Genomic DNA, 17,356 nt, shown 5'->3' with positions numbered 1-17,356 from the left:
ATTCCATTCCATTCCATTCCATTCTATTCTAAATTTACTCAGACATCTCAATGTTAATAAACTTTGGTCCAGTTGCCCTGATTTAACCTTTTAGATACTTTTGACCTGGATGATTGAGTCTTCATTTACACACGACTGAGTGTGTAGTCTGAAAGATCTCACACCTTTTCTTCAAGAAGCGTTTTATATATCCTAGTTCTACTTTCTTCAACTTCCAGAGCTCTCGTCAGTGGCCATATTGGCTGTGTAATTCTGGGATTTGAAGTCCACCTTCCTGGAAATTGCCAGGTCTGGGATACGCTGGTGCAGGGGTAGGCAACCTTGGCTCTTTCATGACTCGTGGACTTCAACTCCCAGAATTCCTGAGCCAGCCATGCTGAGGGGAAAGGGAGAGGTCTCCAAGCTGAGCCATGCTGGCTCATGAATTCTGGGAGTTGAAGTCCAGGAGTCACAAAGAGCCAAGGTTGCTTACCCCAGCCCTGGTGGAAAGATTTGGAAGTTATTGGTTTTATTCCAAGTGTTCTCCTTCATCCCAAGTGTGTAAGACAAATACAACTCCCATAACTCTGTTGTTTTCTGGCACATTAAAAAAAAGGGGGTGGAGATAAAGATTAAAAAGGAAAGCATTTTATAGTGTGACCTATAAGGTGTGCAGCTAGGGGAATAATTTCTTCCTTCTCTTTGCCTTTGGAAATAGTCTAATTTTGTGAGGGAGAAGTAACTTGGATGTTGTGTTATCTTTTAGTTTAATTTTGTAAAGGAAAAAAGTAAAACCAAACTTGGATGTTGTGTTATCTTTTAGTCTAATTTTGTAAGGGAAAAGTAAAACCAAACTTGCATTTTGTTTTTATTTTTTAGTCTAAATGTATAAGGGAAAAGAAAAAACAAAAATGGTTAATTAATTAAAAAGGGGGGGGGGAGATAACACAAAATCAATTTTTAAACCTTCAGCAGGAAAGAAGAGAAACATTTATATTAGTGTTTTTCAAATCTTTGAAAAACTTTGAAATGTGCGGACTTCAATTCCTAGAATTTTCCAGCTACACTGATTGTTTGTTATAACTATTTCCAAAAACTTTTCTATCTCGGTTCTTGATGGATTTCTCCTACAGATTCTTGGGGGTTCCAGTCAGTTACTGCTGAAGTAGTTGGAGAGATGGAACAAAATGCAGTCCATGCATACTGAATAGTACTTGGGTGTGTGCTTGCCGTTAGAAATAATAATTATGACAAACCAAAAATATGATCTTCATGAAGGAGGATCATATGACCTAAGATAATTAGCTGAAATGCGCTGGGCAATCTGAGTGCAGTGTTTTTCAGCCTGATAGCTGTGCTGGCTGGAATATCTTAAATGTTATACATCATGGTGTGGGCTGCATATTTCATATAGAAGGTCCAAAACCTTAAACATCTTCAGCTGAAACATTAAAGCCACTACTGAAATATTTGTTGTTGTTAATTGCGAAGTCGTGTCCGACCCATCGCGACCCCATGGACAACGTTCCTCCAGGCTTTCCTGTCCTCTACCATCTTCTGGAGTCCATTTAAGCTCACGCCTACTGCTTCAGTGACTCCATCCAGCCACCTCATTCTCTGTCGTCCCCTTCTTCTATTGCCCTCCATCTTTCCCAGCATTAGGCTCTTCTCCAGTGAGTCCTTCCTTCTCATTAGGTGGCCAAAGTACTTGAGTTTCAACTTCAGGATCTGGCGTCTAGAGAGCAGTCAGGGTTGATCTCCTCTAGGACTGACCGGTTTGATCGCCTTGCAGTCCAGGGGACTCTCAGGAGTCTTCTCCAGCACCAGAGTTCAACGGTCTCAATTCTTTGGCGCTCAGCCTTTCTTATGGTCCAACTTTCACAGCCATACATTGCAACTGGGAAAACCATGGCCTTTGACTATACGTACTTTTGTTGGCAGGGTGATGTCTCTGCTTTTTAGTATGCTGTCTAGATTTGCCATAGCAAATATCCTTGCTCCTAAATTATGCTGTTGAAGTTAATACATTTTGAAGGATCTGTCAGCCAGGAAAAAGCTATGTTAAAGGATAGTGTGCTCTAAGCATGCTATTTGTATTGCAATGAAAGCAAAAAGCCTTTCTCCCCCAAATATTTGCCATACAATTGGATTCCTCTCCCAGGGATTTGGCTGTGCTCTTTCTGCAGATGTTTACTGTTTTAATTAAACAAGTGTATTATTAGCTCCAAGTTGTGATTGGGTGAAGATGGTGAAACACATGATGTGATGTTGCTGTGTTAGGGGTGCTGCTATGAGGTGGTTGTGTTGCAACCTCACAACATACGAATCTTTGCTTGACCATCCTTAAACATTAAACCCACTTAAATTAATTCAAGATATCTGCATAATTTCTCACAACATTTCTGGGATATGTTAACTTGTCGAACAAATGCTCTTTCGTTTGTAATTTTTACACTGTGTATATCTGCTTGTAGGAATCTCTTGAGAAAGACCGACTGCTGAGGGAATTAAGCAGCGTTTGGAGCTTCGAAGTCGAGCAGCTGGAAAAAGAATTGAGCACCACACGGTTGCAGCTGAGTTTGATGCAACAAGAGTAGGAAAAAAACCTTTTTTTGTCCTTCTAGAAGTTGAAAAATATTGAATCATGTTATGTACAAAATAACTGAGTGGCATTTACAAGCAAAGGCCTTCCAGGTATGGTGGGACACAACAGACAGGATTTTCAGCCACCTGGGAATTCTAGTGGCTTTTAATTTTTTTTCTTTTTTATCCTGCCTTTATTGGTTTTTTCAAATAATTCAAGATGGCAAACATACAGGTAGTCTTTGACTTACAACTGTTCATTTAGCGACCCAGGTGACAACAGCATTGAAAAAAAGTTAGTTTCAGCTGGTCCTCAAACTTAGGACCATTGCAGCATCTCCAAAGTCACGTGATCAAAATTTGGGTGCTCGGCAAACGGCATGTATTTATGACAATTGCAGCCCTACAGAGTCATGTGATTGCCATTTGCGACCTTCCTACGATAGAGATCTTGCAAAGTCAATGGGGAAAGTCAGATTAATAATAATAATAATAATAATAATAATAATAATAATAGTAAAGGGACCTTGGAGGTCATCTAGTCCAACCCCCTGCTCAGGCAGGAAACCCTATACCAGTTCCTAATAAAGCCACCTTTTGCAATTGACAAATTCGCCATTAGTCAATTGCAAAGGCGGCCTTACTAGGAACTGCTTCCATCCTATGACGATATCTGTAATACCGTCAAACATCCACATCTGCCTATCCCAGGTCCTTGGGAAGGACTCGATAGGTAGATAAAAATGCCAAATCCAGTCTGAACATCTGGCTGACTGTGCGATGATCAATAATAATAATAATAATAATAATAATAATAATAATAATAATAATAATAATAATAATAATAATAATAATAAAGTTGGAAGGGACCTTGGAAGTCATCTAGTCCAACCCCCTGCTCAGGCAGGAAACCCTATACCATTTCGGACAAATGGCTGTCCAGTCTCTTCTTAAAAACTTCCATTGTTGGAGCATTCACCGCTTCTGGAGGCAGGTTGTTCTACTGGTTAATTGTTCTAACTGTCAGGAAGTTTCTCCTTAGTTCTAAGTTGCTTCTCTCCTTGATTAGTTTCCATGCGTTGCTTCTCGTCCTACCTTCAGGTGCCTTGGAGAATAGCTTGACTCCCTCTTCTTTGTGGCAGCCCCTGAGATATTGGAACACTGCTATCATGTCCCCCCTCGTCCTTCTCTTCATTAAACTAAACATACCCAATTCCAGCAACCGTTCCTTATATGCTTTAGCCTCCAGTCCCCTGATCATCTTTGTTGCTCTTCTCTGCACTCCTTCTAGAGTCTCAATATCTTTTTTATATCGCGGTGACCAAAACTGGATGCAGTATTCCAAGTGTGGCCTTACCAAGGCATTGTAAAGTGGTATTAACACTTCACGTGATCTTGATTCTATCCCTCTGTTAATGCAGCCTAGCACTGTGTTGGCCTTTTTGGCAGCTGCAGCACACTGCTGGCTCATACTTAAGTGATTGTCCACTAGGACTCCGAGATCCCTCTCACAATTACTACTATTGAGCCAGGTACCCCCTGTACTATACCTGTACATTTGGTTTTTCTTATCTAAATGTAGAACCTTACTTTTTTTTATTTGCTTTTCTTTGCTTTCTTGATGTTTGGTCAATTGACTTAACAACTGCAATGATTCGCTTAACAACCATGGCAAAAAAGTCATAAAATCAAGCATTACCCACTTAACAACCAGTTTACTTAGTAACACATTCTGCTCCAGTTATGGTTGAACATCAAGGATTATTTGTATTTAATACTCCTCCTTCCTTCTATTTTCCTCACAACAACAAGCCTGTGAAGTGAGATGGACTCAGAGAGAATGACCGGCCCAAAGTCATCCAGCCAGCTTTCGGATCTAAGGCAGAACTTGAATTCATAGTTACCTGATTTCTAGTCCAGCACCTTAACCACTAGACCAGGGGTCTTCAAACTTAGCCCTTTTATGACTTGTGGACTTCAACTCCCAGAATTCCTCAGCCAGGCACACATCTGCCTGGCTGAGGAATTCTGGGAGTTGAAGTCCACAAGTCATAAAAGGGCCAAGTTTGAAGACCCCTGCACTATATGCCAAACTGCCTCTCTTCTTCTTCTTTATTTTTTGTCATCTCCATCAATCTGGAGTACATCAAATGACAAAAAGGCTGCTTAACATAAACTGGCATGTGTAGATCGTATTGTATTGTATAGTGCGAGGTATTTACTATACAATTGGCGTAACTGTATTCGTTGACTGTGGAAGTTAAGGTTTTTAATGGGATTGTGATGTGTCTTTAGTCATTCTTTGTTTCTGTGGATTTTTTGGGACAAATTCCTACGATTCTCTTGGCAACCTCTTTGGAAGTGGTTTGCCATTGCCTTTCTTCTAGGGCTGAGAGAGACTGACTGGCTCAAAGTCATCCAGTTGGTTTCATGTATAAGGCAGGGTTAGAATTCAGGATTGCCCAGTTTCTAGCACAGTGCTTTAACCACTACACCAAACTCATCAAATTTATACGACAGGTTTATATACCTAGAGATATAGAAAAAAATAAGCAACTATAAAGTGGTTCTCAGATATCTTAGAAAAACATGGCTGTTTCCTTATTTTCCCTCAGATAGAAACAAAAATGTTTTTTTTTTAATTTTCATATGAAGGAAGAAAAATGTTTTGTTTCCTTGCAAACCTGATAAATTATGAGTTGCACATCAACCATAATGATTAACAGTCGATTTATGTTTCTTTATGTGTAGAAGCATATTATATTCAGAATCATGTTGAATTATACATATATTGTGAGCAAAATTGACCTAAACATAAATCAATTTATATGGGCTTAAATTCTTCTAGAGGTAAAATCACAAATATTTATAAGCATCTAATTTTTTTTTTTTAAAGTAACAAGAAATGCTTTTTTTTAAAAAAAAAGGTGTGGTTTGTAACCTTTATTGAGCTATTTCTTTCTTTTCCAAGATATTTTTAACACAGCAGACACTGAATGGCTCAATGAATAAAATCTAAGTGGTTTTGCCCTGTATGTAATTGAGAATTAGTTTGGTTGATCAATGGAATGTCAGCCTATATAGTACCGTATATATGAAAGATTCATAGATCTTAAAATAGTATTTTATATTAGGAAAATAAAGTAGAAATATTTCCCTTTGAAACTGTAAAAATACTCATATATTGTACTCCAAAATAAAGTACAAGTGTGTGTGTGTGTGAAAAGTAAAGATGATCATCATGGTAGATAAATTACATTTAAAATGAGAAGTTCTGTTTACTTGAACATATAATAATTGAGATATGGGGTTTTTTTGTTGTACAGTCATCTCTCTTTTTAAACTTAGGATTGTCTTACTTTTGGATAAATACAATGAATTTTTTCTCAATTTAGATCAGCGGTTCTCAACCTTCCTAATGCACCCACGTGACCACACGTGACCACACGCACGTACCCACGTGACCCACACATGACCCACATGCACACACCCATGTGACCCACATGCACGCACCCACATGACCACACGTGACCCACACGCATGCACCCATATGACCACACGTGACCCACACGCACGACCACACATGACCCAGGAGCATAGAGATGGCTCTTTCAAAAGCCAATAGAATAAGAGGGAGTAGCACAGCTAAGGAAAAGGGAAAAAAAATGGCGGACTGCGTTGAAAAGGGAAAAAAAATGGCGGACTGCGTTGTTTGGCGACCCCCGTGAAATGGTCGTTCGACCCCAAATGGGGTCGCGACCCACAGGTTGAGAACTGCTGGTTTAGATTTATTAACACATATATAATAAGCTGCCAAGTCTTTTTTGATTATGACAGGTACAAATGTCAATGCTGCAGTTACCTTGATATACTCTCTTTTCTTGATATGTGTTTAAAGAAATTAAAGAAATCCAGTATCATAAAATAGATCTTTTATTCATGCAATGGTCCTTTCCCACCTCTTGTCCAGTCTCTGCTGTGGAGATTAACTCTCCAAAAGCTATTCTGAAGACATCTGATAAAAGGAAGCTGCAGGAGAAGGGACTGTTCCCTCCTGTTTATGTAATGGCATATTTCCCTTAGCAAGAATGCTTTACAGACTGTCTCTCCGAACAATATTATTCCCACCTTTTTAAAGTGCATTTTCATAATAGCAGAGAAAACAACTGCAATGAGCTGTCTCAGTGCAGAGTTTGTTTTTACTATAGTCTCTGTATGAGAGGACATGAATTACTTAACTCTAATCTGCCTACTAAATTGACATTTGGGAAAGATTCAATAATCATACGAAGGAAACTGTTTGCTGTCGTATCAAAGCAACTGAATGAATTGGCAATAGTGTGAGATTGTCAAACTATCAATCAGGTGTTGAAGGAAAAGTCTTCATCGTGGTTCAGTCCAAGCCGGGAATAAACAACATGGCGACTGCTTTAGAAAGAAGGTTGCAGTTTATTGAAGAGGAGAGCCAGACAGGAAGATGGCTCTGGAAGAAAAAGAGAGAGCACATGTAGGGAGTGGGTTTTTATACCCTCTGGGGCTCTTGAGGTTGTTTCCTGTTCCTGTATGAGGCTTTGTATTTCCTGTGTCGTGTATTTTGACCTGTGTCCCTTTGGCATCTGTGGGTTAATCCTGTTATGTCCTGTCTTAGAGTTTGGGTGGGGTATGTAGATTTTAGGTGTCTTTGTCTTCTTAATCTTCTAGCTGGAGGGCTCCAACCTTCCTGAGTGGATTATCACATCTGCATTTCTACAGAGCTGGTTTCTGCTTGGGGGAGGGAGACTTGGGGCTATTAAGAAAAAGTGGACATGCTTTTCTGCCTCTTTAAGATCCTTTGAGGAAATACATTTTTCTGCTCTTTTAATGTTTCCTTCTCCGGGGGGGGGGGGGCTGACTTCCCACACAGGGTTGACATTTTAGGCAGAATCCATAGTTTAGCCCAGGGGTTTTCAAACATGGCCCTTTTATGACTTGTGGACTTCAACTCCCAGACTTCCTCAGCCAGCGAGGAATAATCCTAGAGTTTCCACTTAAAAGCTTCTGAGAAGCAAACAATGAATAACGACTACATGGTTTTTGGAAGAGCAGCTTTCAAGAGAGAGTAAACAGCACTAACCTTGATTGGGTGACGGATGGACAGATACCTAAATTGCCTTTTGAATCTGTGATCCAACTACAGCCTCCGAAATACACGCAAATACCATCCATTGCAAATTGTAGCTTCTGCAAAGAAAATATACAAAAGATTTTTGTAAATTATTGCGCTTTTGTTACCCATTTGTGACTTTTCAAATTGTGATTTAAGTTACACTTGCCTGTGCCATTCATATATTTTGCTTGCATCTACTTAACAATCATTTAAGGTAAATGTGATTGTTATATTATGATGTTTTCTCCAGGAAGTAGAGCAGGGGTCTTCAAACTTGGCCCTTTTATGACTTGTGGACTTCAACGCTGGCTGAGGAATTCTGGGAGTTGAAGTCCACAAGTCATAAAAGAGCCAAGTTTGAAGACCCCTGAAGTAGAGGATCTGAGTTTGGTTGATGGTGACTTTTGTAGTACTAGTTGTGATTTTGATGAAGTACTTTACCTGTTAATAAATTAAGAGCCAGCCTGTTCAAAGCTCTCATCTTCCAAGGGGTTTATTGGGATTGCAGTTTTTCGATACACTGCACCCGGTTTCATTGAACAAACTAGAAAAAGTAGTGACTTTACATTTAAAAGTATATCTTTGGGTATTACATTCTCTTGCAGTCTGACAAAATCTCAGCTGGCTCTTGAAGACACAAAGACCAAATCAGCCACTACTCTTTTGGCAGCAGAAGATGAAATTGTTCAGCTAAAAACAGAGTAAGGAAAAAAAAAACAACCCTTATTATGCAGGGCTATTTATAACAATCCCTATTTGTCAAAAAATTTAGATTTTTCTAAAGGTTTAGATTTTTTATCTTAGAATGGTCATAATTTATTGATCTGAATTGCTTTTGGAGAGATATGGATGATTTTTCTTACAAGTACCTGTTTTTGAATATTCGGTATGTAAAAAGAAACATATATGATGCCTTACTTCTTTTGAATTTGAATTTGAATTTTATTATATTTATACCCCGCCCTTCTCCCGGAGGACTCAGGGCGGCTTACAGCCAGTTTAAAAACAATTTATACAATACAATACAAATGAATGAAATAAAGGGACCAACGTGTTACATTACAGTTTTAAACTAATTAAGATGCCAGGGTTACACTAGTGGCCAAAATTGTGGAAACCTTTTGGGAAAAGTGTATTTTTGAGGTTTGATGGCTAATAACACTACTTTATTTTGGAGTAGTACCATAAAATTATATATCAATGGAAAGATAATTTAATCAAGAATGTAATGCAACATAGCTTGTTCAATTATCTGTACTGTATTCTATGAAAAGTTATAGCCAAATAACCAGAAAAAGGAAGCAAAACTTGCTTAGGTTGATCTCAGGGAGCTTTCCTTCATCTGATTGTAGCCAATGAGCATGAGTGTTTAGAGAGCCAATCAGGTGTCATCTTGTTTTGGCAATGAGCCAATCAGATCACAGTAGGATTCAGTTATCGATGTCACGTATTGAAGCTGAGAGGAGGACATTTGTCAGTGTTATGTGATCGCTATCAAGTTGGTTGGGGGTTTTTGTGTTCTTTCATTTAGTGAGCTTGCAAAACGTAATAAAATTAAAGTAATGGTGCAAAGAGTTGACTGGTTGCCCAGAAAGCGATGTAAAATAGTATTATTAAGTGAACAAGGCTACAGTAATAAAGAAATTAGAAGAAAAATGGGTGGAAACTTAACCAAAGGTGGCATTTCTACTGTACACTTTTCCCAAAAGGTTTCCACAATTTTAGCCACCTACTGTACATACACTCAATCTCAACTTTAAATTCTCAGTACAATCTGCAAATCTTAGATTGATTAAAAGCAACCAGGTCAAACAAACAGGTTTTGTGTGATCTATGGCCTTTAAGTAGAGCTAACAGAATTTTATTAGGTTTCTATGCTAGGGTATCACGTGTATTTGACTGGCCAAAAATATTTGGGCATATTCCTTACATTTACACCCCTCTGACTAAACATAGAGAAAACTGGTGCTGCAAGGTTCTTCATAGAATCATAGGCCTGGAAGGGACCTTGGAGGTCTTCTAGTCCAACCCCCTGCCCAGAGCAGGTATCCTTATTCCTTCATGGACAAATGGTTGTCCAATTTTTTCTTGAAAACCTCCCAATGATGGAGCATCCACATTGAAGATGAAGCATCTTCATTTCATCTAATTTTATCTCATTATCTCATCATCTTAATCCCAAAGTATTTCTGCATGGTTTGAGATAGAATTCCAGGTTGTTTTTTGTTTGTTTGTTTGTAAAGCATGAATAGTTAGACTAATTCTGCATTTAAGATGTAATGTTTTTGTTAACTTTTTTCTGTTTTAGCATTTACATTTAAGGCACTCATCCAAGTTATTTTTCACTAAAGTTCTTCAAATGTTTAATATCTACTTATTTATTCTAACATGCCTAACAGTTGGATCCTTCTGTGTTGCATTTCTAAACATCATTTTTCTGGCAAACACATGGCGTAGTTTTTGTAATTCAGCTGCTCTGTTCTATTAATAAGGACACAGATCTTCTCCACATGTGGACTACAAGTTCCACATTCCTTTACCATTGGCTAAGCTGGCTGAGACTGATGGGGGGCTGAAGTTTAAAACATCACATGGACAGTAGATAGCCTAAACTTTTTTCAGATGGCAAGGTGGCTTAATTTTTCCTCTGACTACTAAACTCAAAGAAATGTAACATAACTTGTAACATCACAACAACTTCAAAAGGCCTCTTTGTAATTTTAACAGTGAAAGCAGCAGTTACGAATAAAAGTTGATGGACATATCATAACAGAAAAGCAGCACATATTTTTTTAAAAGTAAAGGTATGTGAATCATAGACACCATAGATAAAATTTACAATTGGAATTGCCAATACCAAGCTTGGATTCTAAGATAAATGGCCATACTACGGATAGGTTATCATTCCTGAGCTAAACTGTGAGTATTAGCTGAATAAATTCATGTGATTGAAGCGAAAAATATCAAATTTTAGGCCTCTTTTTCTTTTTTTTAAAGCAGGGCTTATAGTTCACACAATGTGAGAACTTTGGATGCTTCTGATGGTATCTGGCATTGCAAATTGACCACGTTTGAACCATTTCAGCGCAGAGCAAATGTGGCATAATGGTTAAAATGTTGGATTGGCCTTGTGGATATTAAGTCCCATCCACAGCCAGAGAAGCCCACCGAATATCTTTAGCCCAGGGGTAGGCAACCTTGGCTCTTTTATGACCCGTGGACTTCAACTCCCAGAATTCCTGAGCCAGCCATGCTGAGGGGAAAGGGAGAGGTTTCCAAGCTGAGCCATGCTGGCTCAGGAATTCTGGGAGTTGAAGTCCATGAGCCATAAAAGAGCCAAGGTTGCCTACCCCTGCCCTGGTGGAAAGATTTGGAAGTTATTGGTGACGCTACCTTTATTCCAAGTGTTCGCCTTCACCCCAAGTGTGTAAGACAGAATTCTGACTTAGCCAGTATTGCCCATGGAAATGGATGATGGGACCTCTGTCCATCTAAACTGCTGAGATTTGCTTGTGATGATTTTTACACTGTTATTAGCATTTGCTTCCTATAACTGCCTACAGAAGGAGATGGGCAAAATTAACTTCCTTGCCTCTTCTCTCCCATAACTGCCAAACCTACTAGCCCTCAAAGATAGGGAGATCGTTTTGAGTATCACAAAGCATGGAGATTGAGGGGGAAAGAGATTTTGGAAAAAAACAATAATAATCTCATTCATGGAAGATGATGTTTCTGCCTAATTTTCGAGATCAGATTCTCTCCATGTTAGGCCAAAAGCTCTACAGGTGTTGATTGTTGAAGGAATATATTTTTTTTTACAAGGTTTGGGTTCCTAATAGGACGGAAGTAAGTATGACAGCCAGCTTTCTTCTATGGCCTCTTCTCTAGACAAATCCACCCCATTTATGTAAAAACCTGAATCACATTGCCTCTGCTTATGCCTAAGAACGGGGGTCTTCAAACTTGGTCCTTTTATGACTTGTGGACTTCAACTCCCAGAATTCCTCAGCCAGGCACGCTGGCTGAGGAATTCTGGGAGTTGAAGTCCACAAGTCATAAAAGGGCCAAGTTTGAAGACCCCTGCCTAAGAATGTTACTGCCGTGCCCTGTAATTTCATACTACATAATTTTCAGAAAGTTTAAGCAAAAAACCGAGCGAGACTTTATCTTCTAATATTAGACTGGCCTTACTTATAAAGCGCTTAATTCCAAAGATGGCGGTGCTGTATTTTTTACATATTAAAAAAACCCTGTATACCGCTTGAATGAAATTGGACAGGTTATTGTCTTAGAGAGCTCTGATCATTTTTCTATTATATATCTTCAGATATTTATGACTTTCAAATTTTTTAGAGGTTACGGTTAGAGTTTATTGGGGTGTGACACTGAATTGTCAAGGAGCTGATTGCAGGCTGAAAGTTTTGACAACATTCTGTTCATGATATTTCCACACTGTGATTTTTAGCGACCGTTATACTGAATCTTCTGAACAATTTCACCTGTGTGCTGGTGTGATGTGTGCAGTATTATATTTACTCAGTATTATATTTATTTTTAATTTTTACAGTCAGTGGTTAGTTTGAGTTCAAGTGGGTAGAGAAAAATCATGTGGGGAAAGTTAAAACTTGTTTGCAGGACAGTGCAATTAAACAAGGGTATGACATTTTTTAAATGCCTCGTGTTGATTTTTAATAACGTAATCAAACTTATATCCAGAATCTGGTGCTTATTCCCACTGTGCTCATTCAGGTTTATTTTCTAGTTAGGCTTATTTAAGATTGCAACCTAAACGTTTTGGGCTTTTGTGTGTTGATGCTGCAGAATGAGAGGCAACGAGCACAAGCATAGCTTAATAATAGCCAATTGTAAAATAATAAGCCCCAAGGCCACTATTGTCACGCACTTGAAAGGAATTCTAAAATGCACACTTCCACCAGGTGTGCTGTGGGGTCTTTAGCCACTGTCTGGCTACAATCTATACATATGTTCCCATCCTACATCATGTAAAGCAGCGGTTCTCAACCTATGGGTCGCAACCCCATTTGGGGTCGATCGACCATTTCACGGGGGTCGCCAAGCAAGGCTGTCCGCCATTTTTTCCCCTTTTCTGGTGGGTGCCTTACCTCCCTTGGACTGGGCCAGCTGGTGGTCGGCCTGCTCCGTCTCTGCCGCTTGCCAGCTACGCCTCGGCCGGCGCAGGGGGCGGAACCACGCATGCGCGGCTCTCCTGGGCAGGGAAAGTCCTCAACTTACGACCGGTTGGGTAGTCCTCGACTTACGACCGGTTTAGTCCTCAACTTACGACCGGTTGGGGGTCATGGCATTAAAAAGGTTGAGAACCACTGATGTAAAGCATCCCATTCCATTTGAAATCAGTGGAGAAGCTACTTATACGGAGCTTCATATGATCAATAAGAGAGGAATAGAGGCATCCTGTCCTCTATGGGAACCTTTTTTGGATTGGAAGATAAGGCCTATGCATAAAGGGGAGTGGGCTGGAAGTTAAAACCAAGGAAGAGAACAGGAAACACACATTTATGCAAATGAGCAGGACTGGGCAGATAGGAGTAGGAGGGCTCTAGTATTGAAAGGGGTAGTATCTTTTGAGTCGACAAGACTAGCTGCTTTCTCTTACCACTTTTGGAACTGAAGTAAATTGGAACCCTGCATGGTTTTTTTTTTAATACCTCTATAACAGGAGTGTCAAACTCAATTTCATTGAGGGCCGCATCAGCATTGCGGTTGCCCTCGGGGGAGCCGGGGTGTGTGGTCAGGGTAGGTGCGGCCTACTGGGTGGGCGTGGATGGAGTGGATGTGGCCTACTGGGTGGGCATGGCCAGCTCTACATCGTTCGGGTCAAGGGTGCCTGTCGGGGCCTGGGCAGGAGTGGGACAGATCTGAGGGTCTCTGGCAGAAGGGAGTGGGACCGGGGCAAGCGCCATGGCATGGTCCATTTCTTCATTCCTCACAAAGGGTGACACTTCCCCAGCATGCACCCAGGGGCGGGGGCGACGTGGCAGGGGCTGGTTCCTCGCTGTTTCTGGACGGCCTTGTGGAGCTAAGACTGAATGCGTTTCAGCATAGATGGCGACCACAAAATTGTACATTGGCTCCCGGCCGGCCTGGGCCAGGGCCAAGGCAGCGGGGGCCGTTCCCTCACTGTTTCCAGGATGGCTTCGCGGGCCACATGAAACCACATCGCGGGCCGCATCTGGGCCCCGGGCCTTGTGTTTGACATGTCTGCTCTATAAAGACCACAATATTCCTCAATGTGTATTTGTAATCTTACAGCTAATAATAGAATACAGAAAGTTCCACAGTTCCAAGAGTTTAAAAAAAAAGTTAAGGTTTATTTTAAATTGTGAGGGTAATTGTCCCTTGTGAGTGGAAGTTCTTGAATTCCTCCTGTTTACCGCTTTTTAGCTTTCCATGTAGATGTTAATGTGATACAGAAGGCAGAGCATAATTTCAATATTTCCTTTTATCTGATTTTTTTTTTTTTGTGTGGTTAAGCCTAAAAGCTTCTCGGGCAAAATCAGATTGCACTTTGGAGAATCTAGAACAGCTGGATGAGTACGAGAATCGGCTTCAAACGTTGAAGGATGAAATTGCTATCCTTCGGGCTGAGAAGTCTCTTCTTCAAAGCAGGTAAAAAGCTCTGAAGGTATCTACTATCATATCTGGTGGGTGTGCCCTAGTGCGAAAAAATTCTGGCTTAAGATTCATACATGGTTGGAAAAGATGACTAAAATACAGATAGAATTTAAACCAGAATTGTTTCTGTTAGGAATACTAGGAGCCAAATATGAAAAGGAGAATGAGTATTTAATATTGCATATATTGATAGCAGCGAGAATAGCATTTGCCCAATACTGGAAAAATGAAAATTTACCATCTGAAGAGATTATAATTAAGAAAATTCTGGAATGTGCAGAAATGGACAGATTAACCTTAGAGGTTAAAGAGAAAGAAGACTCAGTTTACTTTAAAACATGGGATAATTTTTATCAAAACGAACTAGTGAGAAATGAATGTGATACTTTATTGTGAATATATTTTAGTAAGATGAAGGATACGTATTGATTAACTGACACTGTTTATGATTATTGTTTCTCATATTTACTATAGCTACTTACTAGTCTGACAACCAAAAGGCACGCTTCTGTTCTCATGGGGTCTTCTTTAAGTAGATCTATTTCTATGTTCATTAGAGATTCTTGGTCTTCTTCCATTCTATCTGTGATGGACTGGAGAAATGGTTACATGTTTTCTGGATAAAGAAAGAACGTTCAGATGCTTTGTGCTTGAGTATTTTGCCAATCACTATCCAGTTTCCCATGCTCTGAAAAGCTCATTATAATTATTTATTTATTTATTAAATTTATACGGGGCCCCTCTCACCATGGAGAGCGACTCTGGGGATTATTATATTTCCTTGATCTGGGGAAAGAGGCCATAAATCTCCATTAAATCTCCAATTCTATACTCCTGCCTGTCAATTCAATATGGAACATCTTCCTCCCAAAGAGAAAGAATTGTATCCGCTGAAACATTATTTTTTAAAAATTATTAAACATTTCTTGCATTTGGGAACATTCAGAAAACTAATTCCATGGTGAGAGGGGCCCCGTATAAATTTTATAAATAAATAAAAAATTATAATGAGCTTTTCAGAGCATGGGAAACTGGACAGTGATTGGCAAAATATTCAAGCACAGAGCATCTGAACGTTCTTCCTTTATCCAGAGTGAACTAGACTCAAAAGCTGTAAAGTATCTCATTTTGATAAAAAATGTAGAACACTAGACCTTTAACATAACTTTATGAGCAATCATAAGCAGGTGTTTTCCTAAGAACAATAGAAACAATAATATTATATTCCAAAATTTATTTATTTTAACTATTTGGAGCAAAGTATTTGTAGCGGTAAAGATTTTTGCCTTCCTGCCATTCGACAACAAATCTGTTTCAGACTTGCCCGAAGTCGGTCTTCTTCTCCAAGACTTGCCCGAAGTAGATCTCCTAGTCCACTTTCAGTACGAAATTTTTCGCCCAGCCGGGGAAGACCTAACCATGCTTTACGCCACGCTCGTCTTGTGGAACGTTTCAATGACGCTTATTCTCAGGAACGCCTAAACGCTCAAACCCTCTTGAGGAGCTACACAGATGATCTGGAAACGGTGCAGAGAATAATCTATACAGCTGTTGTGGTATGATACGCAAATATTTTATTTAATACCATGCTCATTAATTTGATAAGTGCAAACAGAATCTGCTCAGAAACGTCTGAGGTGGTCAATAGTATTAAGTATCTGGGGGCACAGGTGACTAACGATCTGATTTGTTTGCTTCATACGGTATCTTTAGTGAAGTGTGCAAACCAGCGTCTGCATTTCTTGTGTCGGATGAGGAGAGCACATCCTTCTCCTTCTGTCCTGGCCACTTTTTACAGAGGCACGACTGAGAGCGTCTTAACAAACAGCATCACTGTTTGGTTTGGTGGCAGCTGTGCCTCAGATAGAAGGTCCATACAGAGAGTGGTAAGGACAGCCGGGAAGATTATAGGAAGCTCGCTTCCCGTTATTCAGGATGCTGCTTATAAGTGCTATGTGCTTAGAGCTCGAAGCCTTGTTAGAGACCCCACACAACCACTTCACTGTTTCTGTTGCTCCCCTCTGGGAGGAGGTTTCAGAGTATTTATAGCAGAAGTACTAGATTCTGTAACAGCTTTGTTCCTTATGCCACCCATCCTCCAAGTTCGCAGGATTCTTTTTTTTTTTGCCATATATATTGCTGACAAAGAGTTAAAGGAAGACTAGTATAGCTATTTCGAGCTATTTAGCTCTCATTAGCTAGCCATGCCCTTCTGAGATTCGAACCTGGGCAGCTTGCATGTTAGGCAGCTGTGTATGTATGTATATATATATGCAGGTCTTGGCACATTCAGGTCTTTTCCCATGTAAGATTGAGAGTATCTTGGCGACGTTTCGACGAGGTCCCACTCGTCATCTTCAGGCTGGGGTCTTCGGCTTCGTGCTTGTGCGAGCAAAGTGTGATCGGAGCTGCCATCTCTCTATAAATATTGATGTGTGTGTGTGGAGTGCTGGCTTAGTTGCTGTAAGTGGATTGGTTGGCTGTGTGGGAGCTATTGTTTGTGGATTGTTCAGCTGTTTCGTAACATCCTGAGTAGTTGAGGTGCTGGCTGTGTGCCCATTAGTCTTTTGTGTTATAACGACACAAAAGGGGCTTACAACGCTAAAGCTCGGGATATTACAACACAGCCAACCACCCAGGATGTTGCAACACAAAACTCAGGATATCACTACATTAGATCTCAGGATGTAATCACACAACCCATTACCCAGGTCGTTATAACACAAAAGACTAATGGGCACACAGCCAGCACCTCAACTACTCAGGATGTTACGAAATAGCTGAACAATCCACAAACAATATATAGGGGTTGCCATAAAGAAGAGGGAGTCAAGCTATTCTCCAAAGCGCCTGAAGGCAGGACAAGAAGCAACGGGTGGAAACTAATCAAGGAGAGAAGCAATCTAGAACTAAGGAGAAACTTCCTGACAGTGAGAACAATTAACCAGTGGAACAACCTGCCTCCAGAAGCGGTGAATGCTCCAACACTGGAAG

The 17,356-nt window shown here is 40.1% G+C and overlaps 1 protein-coding gene across 1 annotated transcript in view; it reads left to right on the top strand.

Annotated features, from left to right (window-relative positions):
* The window catches only part of SPATA18 (spermatogenesis associated 18), a 33,024-nt gene that overhangs the window by 4,771 nt on the left and 10,897 nt on the right, over positions 1-17,356 (top strand). Inside the window, exons 4-7 of the mRNA XM_015825626.1 lie at positions 2,454-2,572; positions 8,314-8,409; positions 14,222-14,356; positions 15,681-15,918. Of these exons, the coding sequence (XP_015681112.1) occupies positions 2,454-2,572; positions 8,314-8,409; positions 14,222-14,356; positions 15,681-15,918 (588 nt within the window). The remainder of the gene's footprint in view (positions 1-2,453; positions 2,573-8,313; positions 8,410-14,221; positions 14,357-15,680; positions 15,919-17,356) is intronic.

This window comes from Protobothrops mucrosquamatus, unplaced genomic scaffold (assembly GCF_001527695.2).
Source record: "Protobothrops mucrosquamatus isolate PMUCROS unplaced genomic scaffold, P.Mucros_1.0 scaffold2731, whole genome shotgun sequence".
Classification (NCBI taxonomy): Eukaryota; Metazoa; Chordata; class Lepidosauria; order Squamata; family Viperidae; genus Protobothrops; species Protobothrops mucrosquamatus.
Note: the sequence above shows the minus strand (reverse complement) of the source record. Positions and strands in the feature narration are given on the sequence as shown.